This window comes from Python bivittatus, unplaced genomic scaffold, assembly GCF_059951505.1.
Source record: "Python bivittatus isolate LINGU-HERP-01145 unplaced genomic scaffold, Pbiv_v1 ctg000200_np1212, whole genome shotgun sequence".
NCBI classification, from domain to species: Eukaryota; Metazoa; Chordata; class Lepidosauria; order Squamata; family Pythonidae; genus Python; species Python bivittatus.
The window spans coordinates 9,728,704-9,755,219 of record NW_028277040.1 but is presented as its reverse complement, the minus strand read 5'-3'; the positions used below and the strand labels follow the sequence as shown (position 1 = coordinate 9,755,219).

At 39.2% G+C, this 26,516-nt stretch overlaps 1 protein-coding gene across 5 annotated transcripts in view; it reads right to left on the bottom strand.

Moving 5' to 3' along the window:
- PGAP1 (post-GPI attachment to proteins inositol deacylase 1) overlaps positions 1-22,192 on the bottom strand; it is a 67,393-nt gene extending 45,201 nt beyond the window's left edge. For 2 of the 5 annotated variants that reach the window (XM_088135686.1, XM_025164945.2), the window contains exons 1-5: positions 21,981-22,192; positions 15,006-15,159; positions 12,636-12,811; positions 11,350-11,521; positions 468-625 (exon numbers count right to left, since the gene is read on the bottom strand). In XM_088135686.1, coding sequence (XP_087991812.1) covers positions 468-625; positions 11,350-11,521; positions 12,636-12,811; positions 15,006-15,159; positions 21,981-22,124 — 804 coding nt within the window. In that variant the 5' untranslated portion in view covers positions 22,125-22,192. The remainder of the gene's footprint in view (positions 1-467; positions 626-11,349; positions 11,522-12,635; positions 12,812-15,005; positions 15,160-21,980) is intronic. The other 3 variants (XM_007425501.4, XM_025164946.2, XM_088135687.1) reach the window with 2 other exon arrangements.
- Between the last annotated feature and the right edge of the window lie 4,324 nt (positions 22,193-26,516).

Sequence of the window (26,516 nt, the reverse complement as noted above, 5' to 3'; positions counted from 1 at the left end):
TCCTTGGTGTTCTCTGAGCTTGGTTGTTTTCTTGCAGATGTTTCATTACTCAACTAGGTGACATCATGAGTGCTAGCAAGTGTGGGGTTTGCTCCCTGTTTATATACAGTAGCTTGCCCTTTACCTAGTTGGGTAATGAAACGTCTGCAAGCAAACAACCAAGCTCAGAGAGCACCAAGGACTCCACAGTTCAACCCTGAGCTACACATATTCTCTTCTATAGGAAAAATTCTAAATCAAAGATCATGTGTACAGTATTTTGTGAGGATGAAAGAATCTCCAAATAAATGTAGCAATGAATGCTACTGCTTCCACTCGAATTGAGATCTCAATGTAAAATGTCACATTCAATTAGGACAGATGTTAGGGCAAGGAAGGACTAAACTATTCAAGAATGTTAACAATAATCTTCAATGGTCATCAAAAGCTAAGGCTTAAAAGTAACATTTAAAGAATTAATGTTTTACCACAACAGATAAAGCACAATTCTGCCTTGATCTGGGCAGAGAAGCCAATCCGGAGCGAACTTGATAATCTCGAAATCCTCCTGCTACAGAAAGGGTTGTTAGATTCCTTATTTCTTGAGCTCTCTGAATCCAGTTATGATTCACAGCTTTGTAAAAATCTATGAAAAGAATGTTTTAAACATCAATTTAGCAGTTTTGTTTCCTGAGGTTTAGCAGTATCTTCAAATCATTTTTAAGTGCACATGCGCATAGCTTATGATTCCACATTTCTCCACTATCCCACTTTGAAACAAGAAAAAACTAAGCCAATTCACCATACCAATAAGGCAAAATAATCATAATAAATCTTATTCCAGAAAAAAATGTAGATGTTGATAAAAGTCCAATGATATAGCTGAAAATCTGGTAGCTTAAAGCCACTATTCTTGATAAGGTAATCAAAATTTGGTCAAAGATATTCTAGGGAGTTTTGCTTGCCATAAACATTTTCTCATTATCTGTCTGTATGAAATATCTAATGGGAATTCACACTGATATGCACTCATTTCAAAGTTATAATCATTTTAATAGTAGTAATGTTACCCCAATGGAATTTTTGACCATAGAGTTAAATCCATTCAAATTACATCTATACAATGAAATATATATAAACCCAAGTATTTTATAGAAACTGCACAAACTGTAAATCCTGCTCCTACAATAATATATACAGTTAATACCAATGGCAACAAATCAGACTTATTCCAATTAATAGTATAGCTCGAATATAAACCAAATTGCTATATAACTCCGACAAGCTTTAGTAGTGATACCTCATAATTGTCAAGGATAGCCAAAATATCATCAGCATATAAGAATAGTTTATATTCAATGCCTAATGGCACCATGCCTTTCAATATTTATTAATTTATGGCCTAAGACCAAACCAACAAACATTAAGACATATATAAGTTAAAACATAAATTACATAAAAGCTAAAAACAATCAGAGCTGGGAGGAAGGCACCAGCTGATTAAAGCTACAGATAAAAATTATCCTACCACTCTTGATACATTTAGAAATTAGTCACCTAAAAGGAAAGCAGTGATCTCCTCATAATGAGGGAAATTAAACTTTGGAATGGTTTGGGTTATACATTTTAATTGCTATTATGTACAGAGTGGGCATTTTAATAGAATATGGGATATAGATTCAACCTCCATATTTGAACATATACAAATACAGATTTGGTATGGGAGATTGAAATATCTTCCAGTTGTTGCCCTGATATGCATGATATTGGGTCAGAGAAAAATGCTTCCTATGTGGAGCATACGAACTTAAAAAAATAGCGAGGGTGAATCCAGGAGGATGGGGCAATTGTAATATAAGAGAGATGGAAAGTTAGCTCTCTATGACTGAATATCTAAGTCCCAGACCCTGTGTTTGACTTCTGCTAAAGTTTTATTGAGGCCTAAAGTAAGTGAAGCTGGTATTGACAGTCCACAATACATCAGATTCAATGTTCCAGGATAAAAGACTTACTGGAGATGGTGAGAGTCATTCAGAGAAATAAGGCTGCATGGAGCAAATAGGATCATTCTGGAATTCTGAATCCAAAAGGGCAGAGGGGGACAAGACAGAGTGCATAGGCCCAACGAGTGAAGGCTAACTGCACACCTTTGTGGTATTTTAGGATGTGCACCCTTGTTGAGGTTAGTGTTGTCCTATTGAGGAACAGATACTGAAGGCAATGCTGAGATACCCATGGACTGGATCTTAGAGACAGCATTTGGGGATTTCAGCCAAGGCTGCTCACTCGAGGGTTCAGCCCAATTGGATTGGTGAGAGGATGAAGAGATTTGCTGGCTTGAAGGAGAGTGAACTGTGCCATGACAGGCATTCACATAGATTATCTTGATTATCTCCTAAGTTGTAACATACAGCACACTTGGTAGAGGGCAAGTTTGCCTCTACTGGCTCAGTGGCTGTCTGGCCTTTAGAAAGCAGGCTGACAAGTTCTTGTTTTAAATCCTCCAATTTTTGAAGGACATTGACTTGTTCATCCCTTGATAGTAAAGCAAAAGAGCTCCTAGCTTCAATCTCTTCTGTTAAGGCAGAGGAATAAGTAGTTAATTCAGTAGAAATGAAGGCTGTCTTTGGCTCTCCAAGGACATCTTCCCCAGACAGGACAGGTCCTTATCTTTACTTTTCCCAGCCAAACTCTGTTTGGCACCAAGTCCAGCTTCAGGGGAGATCACCAAGGGCTTAATTAAGAAGTCTTTAAAGACTCATTTAACAAAGATTTGAAATGTAGCCAGAAAGTTTCTCATTTTGATTAGCAAGGATGGAATTATACTGGAATTAAATATAAGTACAATTCCACAATCATCTCTGGTGCTTGGGAGCCAATCCACTGCTGTTAGATCTACTTGAGATGCTGGAATATGCATCAACAGGCTGAGAGGGAGAACAGCACTTTTTTGTAGGAATTCCATTTCCAACTTGTCCCAAATAATACGACTTGAGTTGGCTGAAGACTATATTGTGTATACCGTGAATTAATAATAGAGGCATGTTTAATGCTAGCTTTCTTATCCAGTGGGAAGCCTTGGGGAGGATCATAATAAATTTATGAGGTCGTTTATCATTGATTATATTCAAATTTGTGTATATCAAGGAGACAGTGGCTGCCATTATTAGGCACTGGCCTCCCCTTGTCAGACTGGGGTAAGCCTTCTATCAGAGGGAAGAGCAGGCTGTTATTTTCAAAGCCCTTACTATGTTGATTTAACAAGCAAGATTTTTGTGAAGGGGGGAGGTAGACTATCTCATCTGCCACTTTATCTTTTCCAGTTGCAGGGGCCATCTCATCTTGTAAATCTACCAGGGGATGATACTGATTACTTAATTAGTCTTTTGCACTTACTGGCACACTTTCCCATTCTAGAACCAAATCATCAATTCATAAATGTTCCTTGGGCTTGTTTGTCCAGTTGGATCATGATCTCTTCTTCTTTTTCTCCTTGCCATATCGTTGTCACAGGAGATGTTGTAGTCTACCTGTGTGGGAATGTTCACTGAGGGCTAAATTTATCTAAATGAAATGTAACACTCAAACTGACTGCTTGAAATTCATAACTTCCAAGCTAAACTAAAATGAAATAGGGTAAGGTTCTTCCGCTATTTTAATTAAATAGATAAGCCATGGAGCTCGGCGGGGAGACTGCTTTCCTTTGCCATCTTTTGAGGGTGCGGGTAGGGGTGGGAGAACACTGTCTAATAGAAGAAGTCAATTGTTTGAATTCCAAATTAAAATGTAAAAATGACGCCATCACCGTAGAGTGCCACAATAAAATTGAGGAGTTGAGAGGCAAATCCATCAGTGATAACTGTGGCTCCATGATTTAGTTACCAAATTGGAATCCAGTGAAGAAAAGATGATGGAAACCCATAGTTTCTTTATATGTGTTTCATAAATTCAATCTGGACCATATCAAAAGCCTTTCTGATTAAATTAAAACAACTGACTCCACTTTATGCACACATATAGCTGTAATGTTAATAGGCAATTATTGTCAAATCCTTACCTTTCTTTTTTTACAAATCCAGATTGAGATGGATACATTATGAATGACACTACTTTCTATAGTCTCTAGGTAATGTTGCTATTAATATCTTAGCATCCATGTTAAGCAGAAATACTGGTCTATTGCCAGCATATCTTGTAGAATCTTTTTCAGGCTTTAATATTACTGTGATGTAGACCTCAAAAATGATGAAGGAAATAAGAGAGATTAAATAATTACAGACCTCCAACAGCATAGGTGCTAGTAGGTCTATGAAAGTTTTATACCATTCAACAGGAAATCTATAAGGTCTGGGGGCTATATTGAATTTCATAGATTGTAGTGTCTCTATAATCTCTTGTAATATCAATGGTTGTGCCAATACGTTCCTGGGAAATGTCTTCAATTTCAATTTGACCCAGAAAACTAATGATTTGCTATTCAGTTACTAATATCTCTAATTGATATAGTTGAGTATAAAAATCATAGAACTGTTAATAAATTTTGATTCAATAAATTCCAATCATCAGTCTGGATTTCAGATATAAAGTTTTCTTGTAAGCCAACAACTTCCCAGCTTTCTTTTCTGATTCTCAGTATTTCTGGTTAATACATTTCAAGGAGTATTCAAACTGTTTTGAATGGAGAACCCCCAAATTAAAGTCTGCTGCTGTGAATGTTTGATATGATTAATCTGTGGGGTTTGTAGCATGAACAATAAATCTATAACCACCTATTCTAAATGTATAAAGTTGGAATATCTAAGTCTTTTTGCTGAAACAAAATAACTAATGGATGCCCTAAATGCATCCTGTAAATTTAAGATGTTGTTTGAATCCTGATTGATTTCAGAAAAGAAGCACATTTCCTTCCTCTATCTCTAAGGAGAGAAATATTCAAATGGTTACCTGATTTATTTTCAAAATCAGAGTCACAGGAGCATTATTTGAAATGACAATTAGGATCTATAGAAGAGTCCTTAACTGGATCCTCCAATAATCTAATCTAAAAAGCTTTGATATGCTTGTGGAAAAAAGTACTCTCTCTACATTTTACATTTTGAAAATGATTAATCTCTATTATTTTGAATTCCAATATATATGTTTGCAATATATATTCCAGTTTTGAAATAATAATATAAAGCCCATGTTATGATGATTATTTTCCTTTCTGGGCCCATTTGGAAAGCAAATGTTTTACACTTTTGAAATTTTGGCAGTTGTTAGCATCTACGTTTATTTATCTCTTCTAATCTCTGTTTCTTGCTTTCAGTGCTGCTAGGGAATCTCTGTTTCTTGCTTTGAAAGCTGCTAATCATATTTGGCTATTAATAGGCAAGCAGTTATGATTTCATCCTGCCTCACATGAGAAATTTATGTTGTGGTACAACTCAAATATGAAAATAGTAGGGAAGATGTTTTACTGGAATGCTAGAGCTAAACAAGGAACAAATACTTTAAATCAGCTGGTTGAAGACTTTGAGAGATTATTTTTTGAATTTAATTTGCCTTCAATATACATGTCAGCCCTTTGAGGTAGATCAGGGCAGGAAACAGAGACCATAAGAAATATTGGAATTCTGCTTGATATAGGTTTTCAACAGAATTTTGAAAGCCAGACAGCACTTTTCCTTCCATCCCTCTTATACCAAACAGTATTAAAACAGGGCAATTTTGAGTTCCTTTCTCATGCTTTCCCAGGCTAAGTTCACATTTTCCTAATGGATGTCACATGTTTCCTGGAATATGAGGAACATAATGCATATGCTACCATTTAGAAGAAAAGTTGCTTTCTTGGAGTGAGAATGGACATGGGAGGGAGCCAATTTTTCATGTAGAGCTGCAGTATCACTCAGGTCCAGAAGTCAAATCCATGGAAATGTGTGGATACAATGAGAGAAGGGAAGAGGGAGAGAAAAGCAGCAAAAAAGGACAAGGATGGAGTCTAGCCAGCCATTAAAGAACTTTAAAAAAGAAGATGGCCAGCTCCCATGTCACAAGACTACACGCAGAGTGGAATTAATGACATAGCAAGCCTCAGAGGCCATGGCAACCCATTTTACCTTGCTGAAGCAGAGAAAATGTTACATTTGTATCCTTTAAAAGGACCAAAATATCACAACTGCTTTTTGCCAGATAATATATCTCATATCTGATAACCAGAATTAAAACTCATTCTTACCATGGAAACCATCTCAGTGGAATACTGCTTCTTTCAGAATAACAGTTATTTTAGAATAAATTCCAAGGTATTGTTGGTTCAGATCTATATTTGGTATTTCGTAATGGCTCCTTAGGATATCAGAAAGATAATGATATAGAATGTATGCTCAATCTTCATTATCTGCGCACTGTTTCAGTGGATCTGATTATATGCTTCTATAAAAGTGCAACCCATTTTTCATCAAACACGGTCTCAACACAGCTATACGCGGTCATGTGCAGTAGGGAAAAAAGTCTGAAAACCTTACAGCGCAGCATCAACACGAACTACACCATGGGAAACCGCATTCTTGTTCTCACAGTATTTTTTGGGTTAACAAGTCTCCACATGTTCTCCACATGTGAATAGATCACATGTGGTCAAGCTTCCGTAACTGTGGCTTCCATTTCCATGGGGTTTTTCAAGAACGTAACCCCTGCGGATACTGAGGATTGAGTGTATAGGGACAACTGAGTTAGTGATAGTTCTACTTGCAAGATTTTTAACATAAAGGAATCCTCTTAGAGGAAGCAATAAACGCTCTATAAAACTTTCAAATGAGCTAGTTCTCAAATTACCTCATTCTCTTTATAATATTTCCATTAGTCATGGTGTCAGCTTAGAAAGCTAAAACTCACTTTCTGTTGTTCTTCTACTTTGATATTCATAATGAAAGCCAGTGTTATGTAGTGGCTAAGTTAGGAACAGGGAAAAATAGGTTCTAGTCCTCCCTTAGGCACACCAGCCAGCTGGGTGACTTTGAGCCAGTCACTCGCCCTCAGCCCTAGACTCGGAAGTCAAAACATAGCCAAGAAGAAGGCAGTGGCAAACAACACACACACACACTCATAATATTGAATGATACCTTCTTTGTGTACCAGTTCTATCAAAGTGCAGCCTAAGAAGAACAGAGTTAGAGACTCTACACATTTATGAAAACTAAACTAACTTTTTGTAACAAGATTGATCCCTAACATGCAGCTAAACACATTTATGCAGAGACAAAAAGTGCATAGCACAAAATATGTTTTTGTTAGTTATATAAAAGTTATGTAGCTTTAAAAGGAAGAGATGCAAAGAAATAAAAAAAATAGTTGAATATTATTCTTACTGAATGGAATGACAGCTCTTGGTAGTCACAGGCTTAATTAACATGGGAACAGGGATAAAACACACATAGGAAGAGTCCTGATGGATCAGGTCATAGGCCTATCTAGTCCAGGCTTCTGTGTCTCATTTTAGCCAACTACACTTGGGAAGCTAACAAGCCTGGACTGGTATGTAATAACCCCTTTCTACTGTCATTTCTCATCAACAAGAATTTCAATTCTACAACTTTATTAAGACGTGGACCACACCTTACAATAATACTCCAAATGTGGTCTGGAATTCTGTTTTCTATTCCCTTCCTATTGATTCTAAGCATTTTAACCTTGATATTTTTAGCAAACTGTTCATCATAACTCCAAGATGCTTTTTCTGGTCAGTCACTGACAATCACACGTATCAGCAGGATTGAATTTTTTTGAGGATTTTTTTTTTTAAACTGCAGTCTACCTATTTTAAGACTTATGTAACAGTTTTCATCTCTGCCTACCTCAAAATAAAGGGAAATTGGCCTCAGTTTTCAACAGTCATGACAAAAGGGGGCTCTGAGGACTATATTCAGCTCAGCACTGGCTCACAGCATATTACAGGACTAAGTATGAGTCAAAACCATTTTAATAAAACCTACGTATGGTGCTGCATATATATGTGTGCATGTAGAATGCATGCACATGCTGCACACTCAGTGCCTCACCCCTGCCTTCTGATGGGAACCAACAGTCGGGTGGCCACAGCCTCTTTGCCTTTACCTCCTCACATCCATGGCCAATTGGTTTCTTCGACATGGTTGGCTCAAGCTATCTGTCACTGAGCCAGATAGCATTCTCCTTGTACATGAGTGGAAACAGTATCAACCCTCTGATATAAAAAGTAAATTCCACTGAAGGGCATTCTTGACCAGACAGGTTTGTGCTAAGAGTTGTTATTACAGTATATAGTATAAGGATCATACAATAATTCAGGTGGTAAATAATTACATTTTGGATCTATTTATTGCTACATAATTTAGTTTAAAAGGCCTTTAAAAAAGGAGGGGATGGAAAGGCATATATAAATATTATTATAATAGTTATCTTATTCACTAGAAACATGAACTCCCATCTTCTTAAATGATGAAAATGCAGAGTGTTGTTTGCTTAACTGCATAATCTCTTCATTTTCTGAATGTTTATTTAATAGTCCCAATTTCAGAAAGTGTGACAAACACTGATATATTCACACAAGCTATAAAGCAATATAAAATGTAAATAAATGTATGGAGTTTGAAATAGCTGGATTGTTATTATCTGTGATCTGGTAGTATGAACAGTTTAAATTACATCTTTTTCTAAGTTGTATTGTATTCTATTTTCATTCTTTAATTAACACATGCTCTGATGCTTTAGGGTCCATTAGTGGGAATGTTTACAGTATAATGGCATTTATGTTATAAATAAAAATAAAACTTGTGATGATGCATTTGACATCAACACATAACCAAACTATGAAGCTTTACTAACAGAAGATATGCCATGAGAATTGTGATATTTTTGTATATATCAAATAATGTAAGATTAACCAAGTGAGACAATGCTATCTTGCAGTTTCTACTGAAGCTGGCAAGCTGTAACAATTTCTCATACTGTGAACATTCTGCTAGTTCAAAATACGAATTTCACATTTTGATTTTCTTTCTTACTGAAGGTTGCAGAATTAACTGCATACCATTAACTTCAAAATATCTACTAAAGAATCCAACAAAGGGGTTGACCACTTCAATAAAAATAACACTAATATCTTTTCTATTAGTTAAGTGCTGTGATATTCCTGGCATTATTAATGCACTTTTTCCTAAACCGAGTCCCTTTCAACATTCCTGTTCCAGCTGGTTGTCCTTGAAATCCTTGACTCACCTATAGTACAAATGTCGTTCTTCCACTGCTGTGTGCTTTGATTTGGTTAATATAGTCAGTTTTTCTGAGATGAATATGGAGTTCCCATCTCTGCTCAGCTTTCTCTAGCTGCTACTTAACACCAGAAGTACAGCCAAAAGGCCCCTAAGAGCTTGCCTCGTGAAAGGGGAATGAAAGAAACTTAAATGCTGTCTTGAGGTTACGGATTAGGAAATACCACAACTGATCTCATTAGCATAAAAGAAATAGCTTACATGAGCTCTAATATCTGGGAAACATGAAAAGATAGCAGTTGTATAGATCCATACTGGAAATATATGCTAAGCCTGACAAATTACTAAAACATTTATCTATTTTCACTGATTATTTCTCAACCTGACATTCCATACGTAGACTCTATACCACAGGAAAAGTCATAGTATTACCTCTCATTCTGGATTGGAAGAGATACCACAAGCAAGATTTTTCATATGTGTTGATAAACACCATGATTAGGGAGGATGGAAGTATAAATATATACCCAGCCTATCCATCTATCGCAAGCACTTTCTGCTACATTCAGTAGTCCTTCTGTGTAAGTAGTTCTTTAGTACTTAGAAAGCTTACTATTTCCAGATGTCATCCCATTAGATATGATTAGCATCTTAGAGACAATGCCTATACATAGAAGGCAAATTCTTGGTGAGTCCCTTTCCATCACTTTCAACAGAGTGCTTAAAAATATCTATTTTAGGGACTTGGAATCAGGTGCTGAAAGTCCACCTTGTTTCATCATATCAGTTCTTAAAGGAAAACAGTGATGTGATGCTGCATTATTCACAATTATTCTTGCAGGAAAAATCTACCTACCTACCTATCTACCTACACATCCATCCATCTTATATCCCACTGCAATCATAAACAGACTCTCAGCATTCAAAGTCAACTTCTTTGAATATGGATATGCAGCCAGCATTAAAGGCAGGCTAATGGGGAAAGGGGTATTAACAAATGAGGTCATCCCTTTTGGGAAACTGTGACAATTCCTCCCTCTGATCTCTCCCAGTGTGTTGGGTACTTGGCTTCTGATTCCCCCTTCCTGATGATGTTACCAAAGTAAGACTTCATACTTTTATGGTTTTTATAATATGATTATTGCAAAGATGAAAGATAAAGTATTTCAAAGATGAAAGATAAAGAAACATGGATCAGTTAACTAATGGCATGGATATGATCCAACTCTACCAACCTAGTTTTTCAATGAAGCATCAGCCTGGACTGTGGGGTGAGAAGAGAGACACAGAAATGCCATTCTGCTCACTGGAAGTTCTCCAGGAATGGGAGTAGCTACAAGAAACCTGGCTTTGGGTCAACAAGACAAGACTGGGGATACTATTGGTGTACTCTCCTTGCTATCAAATAGACTATAACCAAACTGTCTAAGGTAGTCTTCAGTTTGGTGTTCAAGAACTTCATGCTGAGACTCTCCTAGTAGTCTGTTTCAAATTGACATTAGGCAAATAACCTTGATTTTGTTTTTAAGTGTCTTGATATGGGCAAGTTAGCATAATCCACCAATAATGGTCAAACCATTATCTGGGGAAATGTTGCCTCATAACGTCATCCCGCTGCCCACAGAAGTGAGGGATCTGGAAATAATATTTGATGAATTCTGGAGTACCCTGATTTTTCAGAATCCAAAGTTAGTGATCCTACCAAAACACAACACATAAACAGAATATAATTGCTCCTAAGTCCCTGTCTCATTCATTTGCAGGCACAAGACGAACTGGCCATCATGGTGACCCAGCAAAAGTTGATGTTGCCAGGACATATTAGGTACAATTATGTTCATCATAAAATTTAAGCTAAGCTGCATCTTTTTAAGGTACCATCTGCAACCCAGGATTAAACAAGTACATACTGGGGGGAAATCTTTGATATCAACTCTCAAAACTATTTTCCAGAATACTCTACAACACATTTCTGGCCAAATTGCTAATATAAAGTATAACAAGGAAGGTTATAGAATTTTAATAGTCTTTTTCAGCAAATTAACGGGAGGGAAGTTTATCCAATTACTCAAAAGCAGAAAGGAGGGGGAAGGCAAAATAGAACCCCACAAATCCAAAAAGTTCTTAGGCGTGAACTTACCAGTAAGATATTGATCAAAAGGCAACACAGGTGCAATATGAGGTGTGGCTTGAGTAACAAGAATACTGAGAAGTTCTGGTTTAAAATGTTTAAGAGTCAGCAGTGCTCTTGCAACAAGACCGCCCATGGAATGACCTACTAATGCAACACTGCGGGGAGCAAACACATGGCCCTTCAAAAAATGAAGAAAAATTATCTGACATTAGACACAATGAAAACATATAACAACACAAATCTTTTCCCATTTAACAGTTAACGTGCCAGCCCTTTAAGGTAGACCAGACTAAGAAACAGATCATGTTGGCCTAAAGCTATCTTTATTAGAACAGCTATAGTAACAGGATCTTGCAATTCTGAATGTGCTTCCCCTCCTCCATCTTTTATCTTAAGGTGAGTTGGGGGGAGGACCCATCTGATGCATTTTTTAAAATCTCTTTCTTGGTATGGGCTCAAGCCACGTGTATCTGATTACTGCCTGGTAACAGATCTTCCCTCTGTTCATCGAGGCCATCCTCTATACTCTCTGCATCCTGGGGGTTATGGTACAAAACAGTAAATCACTCCAAGTGTACACATTTCCCTCCCTCCCTCCTTTGGTGTCTTCAACTCAGTGTTAACTCCTGGTGACAGCCTGGACAAGTCCCTGCAGTTTTCTTGGCAAGATTTCAGAAGTGGCTTGCCATTGCCTCCTTCCTAGGGCTGAGGGAGAGTGACTGGCCCAAGGTCCCCCAGCTGGCTTTGTGCCTAAAGCGGGACTAGAAGTCAAGGTCTCCTGGTTTCTAGCTCGTGCCTTAACCACTAGACCAAATTGGCTCTGAAGTGTACAGTTAGGGAAATTCAACTAAAATTAGAGAAAAATGTCTGTGTTAAATGTTTTTAGGGTTAAGGGGCAAATTATGACATCAGTCAAATTTCCCAAGTCCTCTTTGGGCTGTTTTTAAATTACTTTGTCCACAACAGTCTTTTTTTCTCTTTTAAAAGTTATTAGTACTATATGCACAGCTTTGAGCTTATCTGAGCCTACATATTTCCCGCAACTGGATATATGTGTCATTTTGGTTACAGAATGCTCCATATTTAGAGAATGAAATTATTATCCACATATACAATAGTTACACAGAGTGAGCAAAGTACATTATAAATGTTACTTAAACAGCCAAAGTTCATTTTTAAACGAAATGTTCTCATCGTTAAACAAAAAAATCACAGCAGCACGAGCAGTCTCTGTAAGACACTTACACGCTGTACAGTATAAAAGTTAATATGCCTTCTGCTTATCTCCATACCTTATACAATTTAAGAATTACTTTAATACACTCATTCACAAATCTTGTCTGCCTTTGTAAACTTCCACCATATAGTGCTACAAGTTCCTCATTGAAATTCACACTGAAGACATCAAAATGATATTTGAAGTCAGTGTCTTCCGCCTTTCTCAGTGCTATTGATCCAAGAGAACGTACTGAAAAAAAACACACACACATTAGAAGCACAGATGATTAAAAACCTAGATTTTGATGGTGAAGTAGATCCCCATAAGAGGTAGCTAGGAGGCAAGAAACAAAACTATGTGGAATTACAAAAAAAAAAAAAAAACTCATTGTAATTTTTGCGTCTTCAAACTCCAAGTTCCAAAAATCCATGCTTAATATGCAGTATAACTTGAGAACAACAATATTATTTTCAGAAGGAACCATAGAGAAGACACACAGTTTAAACTAGCCTGCTAAACAAAAAAGATTGGTGAACTGACCCAGGGTCATTTGGATCCATGAGATCATACAAACAGGTCTGGCTCTATGGAGGTCCCAGGCAGTACTCAGTTGCATCTGGATCTGTGAGATGGTTAAAGCCTCAAATGCAGAAGGAAACACTATCAGTGGCCTTGAAGGAAGTTTTAGTGAGCTCTCTCCTTAAAACGTTCTCCCTGGCTTCAGAGGTGCTAAACAATTAACACCAGGGGAAGGCTGATGAGACGGTGGTGAGGAATCAATATGTGGTACCCTAGAGAAAATGGATTATCTGAACCCTTTTTAGTTAGGATTCAGGCCTGGAGATGGAACAGAGACAGCTTTGGTAGCACTAGTGTATCTGTCAGGCCCAAGATGAAGATAATGCATATATCTGGGTCCTATCAGATTTCTCCATGGCCTTCAATATCATCAACCATGGTATACTGACCATCAACATCTTGGAAGATATTATCTGTGTATGTGTTTTGTTTTTATTCTATTTTTATTGTATTTTATATTGCTTTTATTGTATTTTAATGTTTATTGCCATTTTATGTGAACTGCCCAGAGTTGCTTTTTGTGAGATGGGCAGTATCTAAATTTGAAATATCAATAAATAAAATAAAAAAATACTTCTGGACCCCGTGTGGGGAATTGTGGGTACTATGCTGCAGTGGTACCAGTCAGAAGAGGGGAGCGCAGGGCAGGGGAGGAGAGATTGGCCTGGTGGCTACTCCTTTGTGGGAGTCAGGGGTCAGTCCTCTCCGTCTCCTATTTAACCTATACACGTAGCCTCTGGGAGAGGTCATCCAATAGTTTGGGGTTTGGTTTCATTAATGATACACAGCTTTACATTGCTATCCCAGGCCAGACTGAGGATGCATTGAAGTCCTGTCCTGATACCCAGAGGCTTAAATTGTGAATCCTAACAAGATACTTGTGGTGCAACAGAACTGTCTGCTCCAGTGGTGTCTCTTGACCGGGGGGGGTGGGGTGGAGGGGCAGCACTACTGAAAAAGCAAGTCTGTGACTTTTGGGTTCTTCTGGATTGTGGCTCCATTTAAAACAGCAGGTGTAGGCTGCAGCCGGGGAGGCCTTGGGTGGTGTGCCAATTGTGGCCCCTACCTTGAAAAGGAGGATTTTGCTACAATGACTCATGCCCTTGTTACCAACCATTTAAATTACTGCAAGGAGCTCTACATGGGGATCTTTTGAAGACTACTCAGACATTCCAGTTTGTTCAGAGTGCAGCAGCCCATGTGCTAACCAATATTTGCTACAGGGAGCACATTACACCAGTGCTGTGGGCCCTACACTGGTTACAGACAGACTGTCCAGTGCAATTTAAAGTGCTGTTGATAACTTATATAATGTATGGGGCTTGGCTCCAAGTTATTCACAGGACTGTACTCTCCCAGTGGAATTTGCCCAGCTAATTCAATCTATCCAGGAGAAACTACTAATGGGCCTCTGCTTTAAGGAGGTGGTGGCAGGGAGGCTCAGTAGCACTGCTTTTGGAATGGTTTCCAGCAGACCACTGGAAACAGCTCCCACCCAGAAACAGCTCAAAACGGAGCTCTTTTGGATGGCGTTTGGTCCTTGATTCCATCTTGGTAGGGTTGGCTTCATTTTATTCTGCATTTTTAACTGTTTGTAGACTTTTATTCATTTTTATTGTATACTGCTTATTTGAGTAAATTGTAAATTGCCGAGAGTCCTCTGGGATTGTGGTAGTCTAAAATGTGATTAATAAATATAATAAATAAATGCAAACTATTTATTATGCAGGAAAATATAGATTCATGTAAAGATTATTCTTCCCATGCTACTCCCTCTTCAGGTATTCTACAGAGATATTGAAGCTTCTTGTTGCTTACAAAGGATTACAATATCCATACTGGCATTCCTTCAGAGATAGCTTACCTTGCTTATAACTTCCAGCATTGCCAGGAAGAAAAAGGATAGGAATCCCTGTTAAGATTAGTTTTCTATTTTCTTCTGCATAAATTCCTTCCCCATAGAGATAGAGCTCATAGACTGGGTAACGTCTGGATATTTTCTTAGGTAATTTTATTTTCTGAAACAAAGATACTTACATGTATTTCAGCAAAAGAAAGGTAATGTTATTAACAGAAGGGATCTAAGCAATTGCAATATAGAGTAAATAAAGCTCACACAAAATAAAACATAGTATGGTATTGGTATGAAACAGACATACTTTTAAAAAGCCTGAAAAAATACAACAGCTTTTTGAATATTTCACTATCTTCCTTATATAAGTAAAGAACTGCATATCTGCAAACTAAAAATGAAACATTTGCATTCTTCTTCCTTCTGATGGTAACTTTGGAGAAGAAGCTCCTGAAATGGAAAGAAGTTTTAAATACAAGTTTAAGGACTTTAAAAAAATCTTTTTTTGGAATAAACAGCAAAAGAGTGATTAGAATGTAGTTACAAACAGACTAAGGGCCCAGATGGATTTCAAATAGGATTCTGAAATAAGAATCCTTCCTGTGGGAAAATGCTGTTGTTTTGAATTCTTAAAAAACAAAATAAAACATGATAGGATGGGACTTTGAAGGTTGGACACTAGAGGGAATCAGAAGGAACTAAAGATTACAATTAAAGGAGAACACTTAAATTTGACTTACTAATACAGGTAGTCCTCACTTAACAACAATTTATTTAACGACAGTCCAGAGTTATGACAGCCTTGGGAAAAGTGCTTTTCAACCCCCACAGTCACATGATTGTAATTTGCAACCTTTTTTTACAATGGTCGTTAAGCAAATCCCAACAAAAATCATCCATTGGGGAAGCTGGATTCACTTCATGACCATGTGATTCGCTTAACAACTATGTGATTCGCTTAACGACCATTGTAAAAAAGGCCGTAAAATCAGCTCCAATTTGCTTAACGACCAAATTGCTTAGCGACCTAAATTCTGGTACCTATTATGGACAGATAGTGAGGACTACCTGTACAGAATGGAGCAAAATACTTTAACATTGGATGTATTGAAGGATATTTGTGAACAAAGGACTCAGAAGTTAATTTTAAGAGTGTCTGCCATTATAGACTGTGCTTAAAAGATGTTATTAACATCTGTGTTTAAAAGATGTTAAGAGGAACAAGTTTACCAGACAAGACTGAGACTGCTTTGAAAGTGGATTTAAAAATGACAGGCTACAAGAATGATATCGAAAAAGATGCTAAACTGGATATACAAATGAAACCAGCTGACAATTACAACGGATATACAAATAACAAACCAAAAAAGTGACCTGGATAACTTTCCTATATTGAATTTACAAAAGAGACTTGTTAGTTTTGAAGGATTTTGTGAGAAAAGACAAAGAAAATAAATCAAGTTCTAGGATATTACAGTGGTACCTTGGGTCACGAACGCTTCTGTTCACGACCAATTTGGGTCACGAACAGCTCCGTTTGCAAAATTTTGCTTCCGTTCGTGAACGCCGGATCGGGTGACGAACAGGATCTGCGGCCATTTTCCCTCCCGTGACACGTGGTCGTGGCTTCCTGTAGGGAGGGGGACTCTCCCTCCAAGCAATAACTGCCTCCCCACCCGCCTTCCTGTCCTCCACGCCAGAAGTCGCATTGAGCAAGGTTAGCGTTCTCTCTCTTCGTACTGTACTGTGTGTCATATTTCTGTGGTTTAAAAAAACAACAACATATGGTTCAGAACGGATTAACTGTAATTACATTGAACCTTATGGGAAAATTTGATTCGGGTCGCAACCAAAATCGGTTGGCAACCAAATTCGGAGGGGTCAGAATGGATTAACCGTATTTACATTGAACCTTATGGGAAAATTTGATTCGGGTCGCGACCAATTCGGGTCGCAACCAGAGTCGCGGAACGAATTAAGTTCATGACCCGAGGTACCACTGTATTTGAAAGGACTGTAGAAAGTAAAAGGAAGGAATATAAAGTTGGTCTATTTGATCAAGGTTAAGAGAATATGTTACCTCTTGTAACCCTTAATGGACTTTGCTGGCCAGGACTGAATGACAAGGCTTTAAAGATTTGCTTATATATAAGAGATGAGATTATTTGTGTATTTTAAGAGAAGGTGATAAGTTATTAAAATTGTTTATACTTGTTGTGATGATGGGGGAAGACACTTTATATATTTCTTTTCTTTTTCTTTACTATATTCTTTTTCTTTTTCTATTTTTCTATTTTTCTTCTTTTCTGCACTTTCTATTTTTTAAATTCTTTTATTTTTTTAGTTTGCATTAGTTTTTATCATTTTAATTGTAATGTTTAATAAAATCATTATTAAAAAAAAGAAAATGGTGGGCATATGCTTAAGATCATATAATGGAAACTGGCTGGCTTTCTTTTTCCATTTTAGCTTAACTTGGAACTTGCGCATTATCTATTCTACAGTCAACCCCTGGTCATGTGTTTGCTGTTATAACTGAACAATTCTACCTCTTTATACCAATAATATAGTCAATTTGATTTCTGGGTACTCCATCTAGTGAAGTCCATGTATAGAGGCATTTTGACTGTTTAAAAACTATATTAAAAATGAAGAAATAACTGGATTGGCAGAAATTGATAAGTTATTCTCATGTTTCATTTCCATTTTCTAGCCCATCCAGTCCAACTACATTTTTCACCTTAATATTTCCAACTTTGGCATTCCAGTCTCCAGCTACAACCAGCACACTTTGCTTCCATGTTCTGTCAATTTCAAACAAATTAAATTTTCAGACCATAAAATCTAATTGATATTATTCAGTCACTAATTGCATTAGTCAAGTACTTTCTTCCTATATCCTTCCTGATTATGAAATCAGTGCTGTTCCTTATTTTTCAAGTCCTGAATAATAAATACAATCTTCTGACTGAAAGTGTCCAATTCCAGTCCATCTCAATATAGTGATGGCTAAGACGTCAATCTGTACTCGATTCATTTTATCTCTCACTGTGTTGTTCTTTCCCATGATCATGCTTTTTACATTCCATATTCCCACTGTAATTCTCTTAGCAGCCTTAGATTTTCTTTTCCTGCATGGCAACATCAGCAACCAGATGTCCCAAAGGCTTTAATCTAGCCACATCATAAACACCATTAGTACTCTGTAAGATTCTCAACACTTCCTCAGTATCATGATGAGTGCCATCTGACCTGAGGTGCCCATCATCCAGTACTATATCATCAATCACTTTATATTGTCTATCCATGTAGTTGCCTTGGTAAAATACAGGTAGTCCTTGACTTATGGCCATCTGTTTAATGAGCATTCAAGGTTACGACAGCACTGAAAAAAGTGGCTTACAACTGGTCCTCACACTTAAGACCATCGCAGCATCCCTGTGATCACATGATCGAAATTTGGGGACTTGGCAACTGGCATATATTTATGACTCTTGCAGCGTCCTGGGGACATGTGATTGCCATTTGTAACATTCCCAGGCTTTTGACAAGCAAAGTCAATGGGGGAAGCCAGATTCACTTAACGACTCTGGCAAAAAAGGTCATAAAATTGGACGCAACTCACTTAATGACCACATCACTTAGCAACAGAAGTTCCAGTCCCAACTATGGTCGTAAATTGAGGACTACCTCTACTGGAGTAGTTTACCATTGTCTTCTCCTGCATAGTATGAAATGATGCCTTTGCTGTTGTCACCGAAGTGATCACCCACCTCCAGCATCTTCTTATATCACTGCTGCTCAATGTAGGTGCCTGCTTACTTTAGCTGGGCAGGTAGAGTGACCTTCACACCCTGGGTGATCCTGCTGGGATTATATACCCTTGCCATGTGTTCACGGTGCTCTTCTCTTGCCCTTCCCAGGAACACCCACCACCACCATGATGAGGCAGCATAGCAGGACTTGGAGGGGCAGGTTTGAATGCTGACATCTTTTATTGGAAATGGAGTACTGATATTCAGAAAGTGAGTTTTGAAGCTCTAATATGAAGTTTCTATATCCAAATGACTCGTTCAATAGAAGTTTCCTACATACGTTTTACACTTGAAAGTGTGCCAAATATTTTCTTTCTAAACCAAACTTTTGCTTGACAAATTCTAATTATTTTAAATTCAAGGATTAACTCTTACAAGTTCTGTAGCAATTTGGATTTAAAGAGGAAAGAGTCTTGGAGAACATATGGGCAACCATGTCTTGCCTGTGAGCATTCCCTTAAAGAATCTACATCTTTTCTGCTGTGGGATCACAGAAAAAGAACCATGTGATTTCAGGAGGTGCCAACATTTTTTTTGTGACTGCCAGGACTAGTCCCTGCAGCTTTCTTATCACCTTTTCCTTCTCAAATCTGGATTATTGCATAGCCCTATTAACTCTTAATATTTAAATATCTTGTACCTTTTACTTAATTTTAGGGCACCCAAAGTATTTTAGAAATACAATAGGCTTTTTTAAGCTGACAGAAACCAAATCAACAAATCATAAGATAACCAGTAGTTTTCCTTCCTGTTAAATTTGCTGCAAAAACCCTAGTACTTATAGCTGACATTCCCACACCCACTGTACATTAAACTAGCTATTATTGTACTTAACAAACTTAGCCCACAGTAGCTTCCTACATCCAATTTAAGTCATCTGCAGAACATTGTGGGTATCTTTCTCTAAAGTCATTTAATATTCTCTCTCTCATTGTATTGTCTTAAAAATCTGATGTTTTAGATCATCATATTATAGACCTATATTACCAGGAAGCTGTACCATATGGTATATCATACATATAAATATGGCAAGGGCCTATAGACCTATACCCATTTGCCTGGAACAAGCCTCACTGAAACTATTACTACTGAATAGTCCTGTAAAAAATTGTGGTATCAGTCCCTTGTATTACCCTGAAGATAACATATTTCAGAATGCTTTCCACAAAAACTTCAAGTGCAGTAGTTTTATTACTAGAGTTCATATGAAGCATATGTCCCAAGTTCCTTGTTCATTAGAGGCATCAGTAAGAAATTAATGTGAGACATCATATTCAAAGTAACCTGCACTTTGAAGCTTAGAATTAAAGTCCTTAAGGCATCTCAGAAAGGACACGTTTTTAGAAAAGCAAGGTTGTATATTCTGTGGTAGCTCAATGTTGACCACCTCAGGATCCAAAGACCTCATATACCACTTCTTCCCACATCAACCTGCCTATTTATTATAAACACTGGATAAGGGCCATCTCTGAGAGCCTTTAGTAAGAAAAATTAATTATAAAATCAGAATGCTGTCCAAGGCACATTTCTGGGAGCCAAATCTGTATTTTTTCAGGGGCAAATTACTACAATGTTTGGGGGGGGGGAGGTCCTGCATTCACAAACTGGGATTTATTATATAATTTTTTGGTTTAATGTTTTACTCTATTAATGGTCATCTTACCTTTGTACCCTACACTAGGATCAATTTTTTGTAGATGAAGGATATTTTAAATAAACAAATGGGAAGCAAAAAAAGATGAAAAACTCCAGCTTTTTTCTTGCCCCATATGCTATATAAAGAATTAGAGACCTAATTCAAGATAGATAAAAAGCATTTCTGAATAACAGGTATTATAATTATGGAGATGAAGTAAGCGCTTCACTTCCTATGGTTAAAACAACCATATGAAAAGAGAATGATATTGAAGAAAAAGAGTTCCAGGAGCTTCTGCTTTGCTCTTCCTGTCTTATCATCCCATATTTTGATACTTGTCTTCATTGGTTTTGGTACGCAAATGATGCATAGCATTATCCATAAGTGGTCAAACTGCTGACATCATAGCCATCTTTAAAAGGAAGAGGGGAAAAGCTGACAGAAGGGAAAAGGTCCAGTGCAAATCTTTTCAAGATAAAAATGACCTATTCTGCTTTTGAAAAGATTGAACACTACTGCATTTATTCATCTTTGCTATCATCAGGAACCGCCTGATAATGATAGGAGAACACTTTGAGAACTAGAAAGCCAAAAGAGGAAATAGTACTTTTTTCAAGGAAAAAGAAAAGCAGTATCAACATTCACAGAGAAATATTTTGTAATATTGATATGAATCCAATGAAACCTTACTGTCGAACAACCATGTTCTCTCACTATCAAGCAATTACTGAGCAGTAAATGCACTGGCCACTTTCTAGTGGGATAAAAAGGACCAATGGAGCTTTGACTTTTGGGTGATTGCATGGACTTACAGACCCTGACTCCTTAGATCCAAGTTCCAAGCAACATGAAAAACACATTCTCTAAGAAGGGTGACTTCAGCTGTCTTTTCATAGTTACGACAGAGAAGCAATTTACTGACGATTTTATTCCTCTAGGACAGCAGTGCTCAAACGTTTTGGTTTCTGGACCCCTTTACATTCTTAAAAAAAAAAAATGAGGACCCCAAAGAACTTTGGTTTCTGTGGGTTATATCTATTGATATTGACTGTATTAGGAATCGAAACTGAGAAATTTTAAAATATTTGACTTCACGGACCCCCCGAAAGGGTCTCGGAAACCTCGGAGTCCCCAGACCACACTTTGAGAGCCGCTGCTCTAGGCACCTAATATAGGTGCTTGAACCCTGGGAGGCTCCCACTGAACCAGGCTCTGAAAAAGAGGAAGATAACACACATCAGATAGATGGGCGCCTGTGGAGTGAAATGAACCAAGCCCAGGGAGAGCCAGGCGCGGAAAAGGGCTCGTTTGTAAGCGCCGCCGGAGGGCAGAAGGCAAAGGCAGAGAGGAGCCTCCATGGAGTTGCCAGACTGCAACCCCGCGCCGTCTCGCCGGAGACCAAGTTTCTCAGCAACTCCCTCAGAGGAGGCACGTCTGTGCTCGCCCCGCGAAAGAAGCCTCTCGGAGGGAACGCGCGGAGGAGAGGCAAAACGGCCACCTTGTAGCACGCCGCCGCCCGTCCGGCCAGCCACTCACCAGGTACTCGGGGTACTCGAACATGTAGGTCATGCTGCACCGGTTCTCCTCATACTGAAAGAACACGTCCCGGGCGCCCAGCAGCACCAGAGCCGCCAGGACCGCATGAAACAAAACTCCAGCCGCCCTCCTCGCTCGCCACATGTCGCCCACAGCGGCGGCCGCCTCGCCGCCAGGGCCGCCTCTGCTCTGTACCCGGCGGGCCACACCCGCCAGGAGGCGGGGAAGACGGGGTGGAGCCATGGAGGAAGGCCGGGCCTCCGCCACGTTTAGAAGGTCGACAACCGTTCCGGCATTCTCCTCGGGCGTTAAGGGAGCCTTCCTGTCCGCCATGTTGGGACGGTCGCTCAGATTGTGGATGGGCGGAGCGAGTGGGCCATCTCTGCAGCAGGTGGCGGAGCCGTGGCGGCCTTCAGTGGGGGGGGGCTTTGGCGGCGGTTGCCGACAGGGAATCGGGGCGGGGGAGCCTAATTAACAGCTGCAGAAGCTTGCATATAGTATATATTTAAGTCCAAATGAAAAATGAGCGCACACGTGAAAAACAGAAGAAGGAAGAGCTCCGATTACCGTTGGGAGATTAAGTCACATCTTTAAAAGATGTGAGTTGTTGAACAAAACATGCATTATTGCATCATAACATTTATTTAATAATAAAGTAGCAAGCTTGTTTAAATTCTCCGAGAATGGAATGGCTCCTGAGCGCCACCCCAGATGGGGCTGCCAGATCCGGATCGCAAAAAATCCGGACAACCTGCTGGAGTTAGGAAACTCTCAAATCCTTGCTGCCATCTCCTAGTCGTCTGGATTTATCAACCTCGGTCTAATAGCCTATTTTACTCCTCTAATTTCTTCCTGGCAGTCCTTCCTCTGACTGTATAAACCCGCATGTTGTGAGTAAATGATCTTTGGTGGAGCTTAACCCAAATTAAACCAGTACTGCAACTTGTTGGAATTAATGTGAACAATTATCAATTGCAAAAGCAAAGTTGAGAAGAAGGAAGGACCCTCACCCCCCGCAAAAATGTATATTACATTACTTCTACAGAGGCTAGAGGATTTGCCTTCAAGTCCTCCAGCCTAGATATAGTGGAAGTTTCATGATGACTGTGATTCCTGTCCACATCTCAAGACAAGGCATACCAGAGCTGGACACAGACTCACTGAAGAAATGTTGAGTCACATCTGGAATAGATGGGTGGCTACATCATATTATGCTTGGCCATATTTTATTGACTAAGCCAAAATTGACTGGGTTTGCACAACATACTGTCCTATGCTTTAAACCATGGTTTACATCTACAATGGAGAAGTTTATACAACAGGCAAAACCAAAACAAATCACATGATAGCTTAATGCAGTGCATAAGCAGACTTTTTTGCACCATACGTATGCCTCTGTTCACATAATGCTGGGTAACTATAAGACCAATCAAAACATTACTCTAAATGCACTCAAGTAAGAACTGGTTGAGTTTCATTAGATTAAAAGGAAATTATGTATATACTTATACTTGAATTCTGCCACCTCTTTTGTTCTCAAAAGCTGTTCCAAGACATTCCACAATTATCTTCAAACCTGACAAACTTGAAGTGCCAGGATTATGGTGCAAAAATCTCTGCCCAGCCCTGAGTAAATGTAAGGCGTACTTAATAAATAAAAGAAAAATGAAACTCACGCTCTCGGCTCATCTCCTCTATTCATACTGTGTGCATTTATGCAAAAGAACTCAGCAGTCCTGAAGGAGAGACACTAAGATAGCTAGTTTCCTTTCTCTTTGAAATATCTGAAAGTACAGGAGCCAGGGTGAGGCACAAGATCCTGTAAATGAGAAAATGTCACAGAGCTGTGCTGTTTTTCCCACCAAAAGATAATTGTTTTACTGAAAATTCAAATATTTGTGTTTTAGAAATAAATTGGTTCAGTCCCTGAATGGAGCCAGCCTCATGGGATTACAGAGGTTTGGATCTGCTTTCCAACTGGTGTAGAGTCATATATGAAAATAATCTGTGTAAAAGATTTGCATTGAATTATTTTGGTGTGGAAATTGTAGAATAAATGTCAGGCAATTAGGATGATGGGAAATTAACCTTAGAGTTTAATAATACATCAAATTCCAACCAAGAAGCTTAGAGAACACAAATATGAAATTGCTGCTCTTCTAACAAACAGTTACTTTCTGTGCAATTGGCTTATGTACCAAACAATTTGGGAGATAAAGCAATATAATGGTAACCATCGAGCATTATGTTTCCAGCAGCAGTCAGCCTGTTGTCTTCTGTTAGCTTGTAAACCACTTTCCTATCATTTATGTTCATCCCACCTCCAGCTGTTGTTTTGAGATACTGCCATATGATTTTACTCTGTTGTTCTGGTTATTAGGGGTGTGTGGGTGGCCAGGGAGGGGTAGCACCTCTGGTGGAGGGGCCTGCTGAGCTTTTTTAGGGTTGCTCATTCACTTCTGGTCTCCACCTGGCACTCAGCTCTCACCTGTGGCTCCAAGTACCTGTAACAAGTGCAGTGGCCATACTCTGGTAAACTGTCTTAGCAGAGAAGGCAAACCAGGTGGGGCAGCCAATGGGTCTTCGACCCTCGCTGAGACAGGGGATTTATCTATCACAGTGTGTGAAGTCTGGCCCTGGTAGACTGAGCAGAGGAGACTGATCAATGGTCCAATGGTCAAAAAGGCAGGCTCAGCAGGTGTTGTGGAGTGCTAAGAGCACAAGACACTTAGGTGTCCTGGTCATCCACTGCAGCAGGAGAGGACCAGTCATAATGGTTTTCTGTGCCATTGGATTAAGGCCTCTTCTGCTGAGAGAGTGGGACTGCCCCTGTGCAACGGCTGCTCCACTTAAAACTCCATCACACACAGGTTTCTGTTGTACAATTCATCTTCATCTATTTGATGAAGGTGCAATTCACCTCAGTCCCAATCTAATTCATTGAGCCCTGCAGTGATGGGTGAGTGGTGAAACAATGGGTAGAGATCACCACTGGAAGTTGTAGTCACAAACCTGCACATGGGCAGCCCTTGGACCTGTGGTCATTTGTCTCAGTACCCAGGGCAGCAGAGATGTCTGGCAGCATCCAGGGTGACTGGGCAGCCCTTTCTAGGATAGCGCTGCCCACCCTTGCATGAGGGAGGGGGCTAGAAAAGGTACCCTAAGCATTACCTACCCCACACATTTGGGCTAGCTAATCACGGCTGTTAGATCATCTCCTTAGTGGTTGAGCATCAAGAAAAATTAATCAAAGAAAACTCATTTTCAGAGCCTGGAATATCTGCACCTTGCTGGATAGAAACAAGATGCCAAGGTGTCAACAAGATGAAAGACGAACAGCACTCATAGCAGCTGAACTTTGCCATTATAGCATTGACATTGCTGCACTCAGTGAGCCCAGGATTGCAGATGAGGATTCATTACAGGAAGCAGCGAGTGGATATACATTTTTTTTGGAAAGGGAAACCACAGATTGACAACAGGACTCACGGAGTAGGTTTTGCAATCAAAACTGTTCTGCTGAAGAACATCTCTACTCTACCCGCTGGAATAAATTAATGCATTATGAAGTTCTACTTTCCTCTCAGCAAGCCCCAGTACATCACTATTGTCAGCACCTTTGCATCAACTCACCTGAGTCCAGACAAAGAAGACGTTTCTATGAGGACCTGGACCAGATTATTTGAACAACCCCCACCAGGGACAAACTCGTCATTCTGGGCAACTTCAATGCTAGGGTGGGGACAGACAGCGACAACTGGGACAGAGTCCTTAGGAGATATGGGGTGGGAAAACTAAATAGCAAAGGCCTGTGCTTCTGAGCAAATGTGCCAAGTACAACCTGTGCATCACCAACACAATGTTCAGGCTTGCAAACAAGTACAAAACAACTTGGATGGATCCCAGCTCTAAACGCTGGCACCTACTTGACTATGTCATAGTACATCAGCGTGATCTTAAAGATGTCCCCATCACCAGAGCCATGCAAGGTGCTGAGTGCTGGACAGATCACAGGCTGGTCTGGTCTGTCCTCAACTGGCACACAGCCCCTTTATGTCGTAAGCAACCAAGGACTGTCAGAAAGTCATTCAACACTGGCAGACTGCAAGACCCAGGCAAAGTCCAATGTTTCCTAGATGTACTTAATGAAAAATTCTCCAGCAATTTACCGCTTGTAGGAACCTGTTCAGAAAAATGGATGCAGTTTAAGGATGTCATCACGCAGACTGCAACAACTGTACTCAGATTGAAAACCCGGGCACATCAAGAATGGTTTGATGAAAACCATGAGACCATTTCAGCAGCCCTCCAGGTCAAGAACAAGGCCTATGAAGATTGGCAGAACAATCCATCATCTGTCTCAAAGAAAGACAAGTTTAAGCACCTGCAGTCTAAAGTACAGGTGGAACTGCGAGAAATGCAGGATGAGTGGTGGCAGAGAAAGGCTGAGCACGTTGAACACTGTGCAGACATGCATGCCACCAGAAAGTTCTTCAGCTTCATAAAGTGAGTTTATGGCCCTTCTATATCAGGATG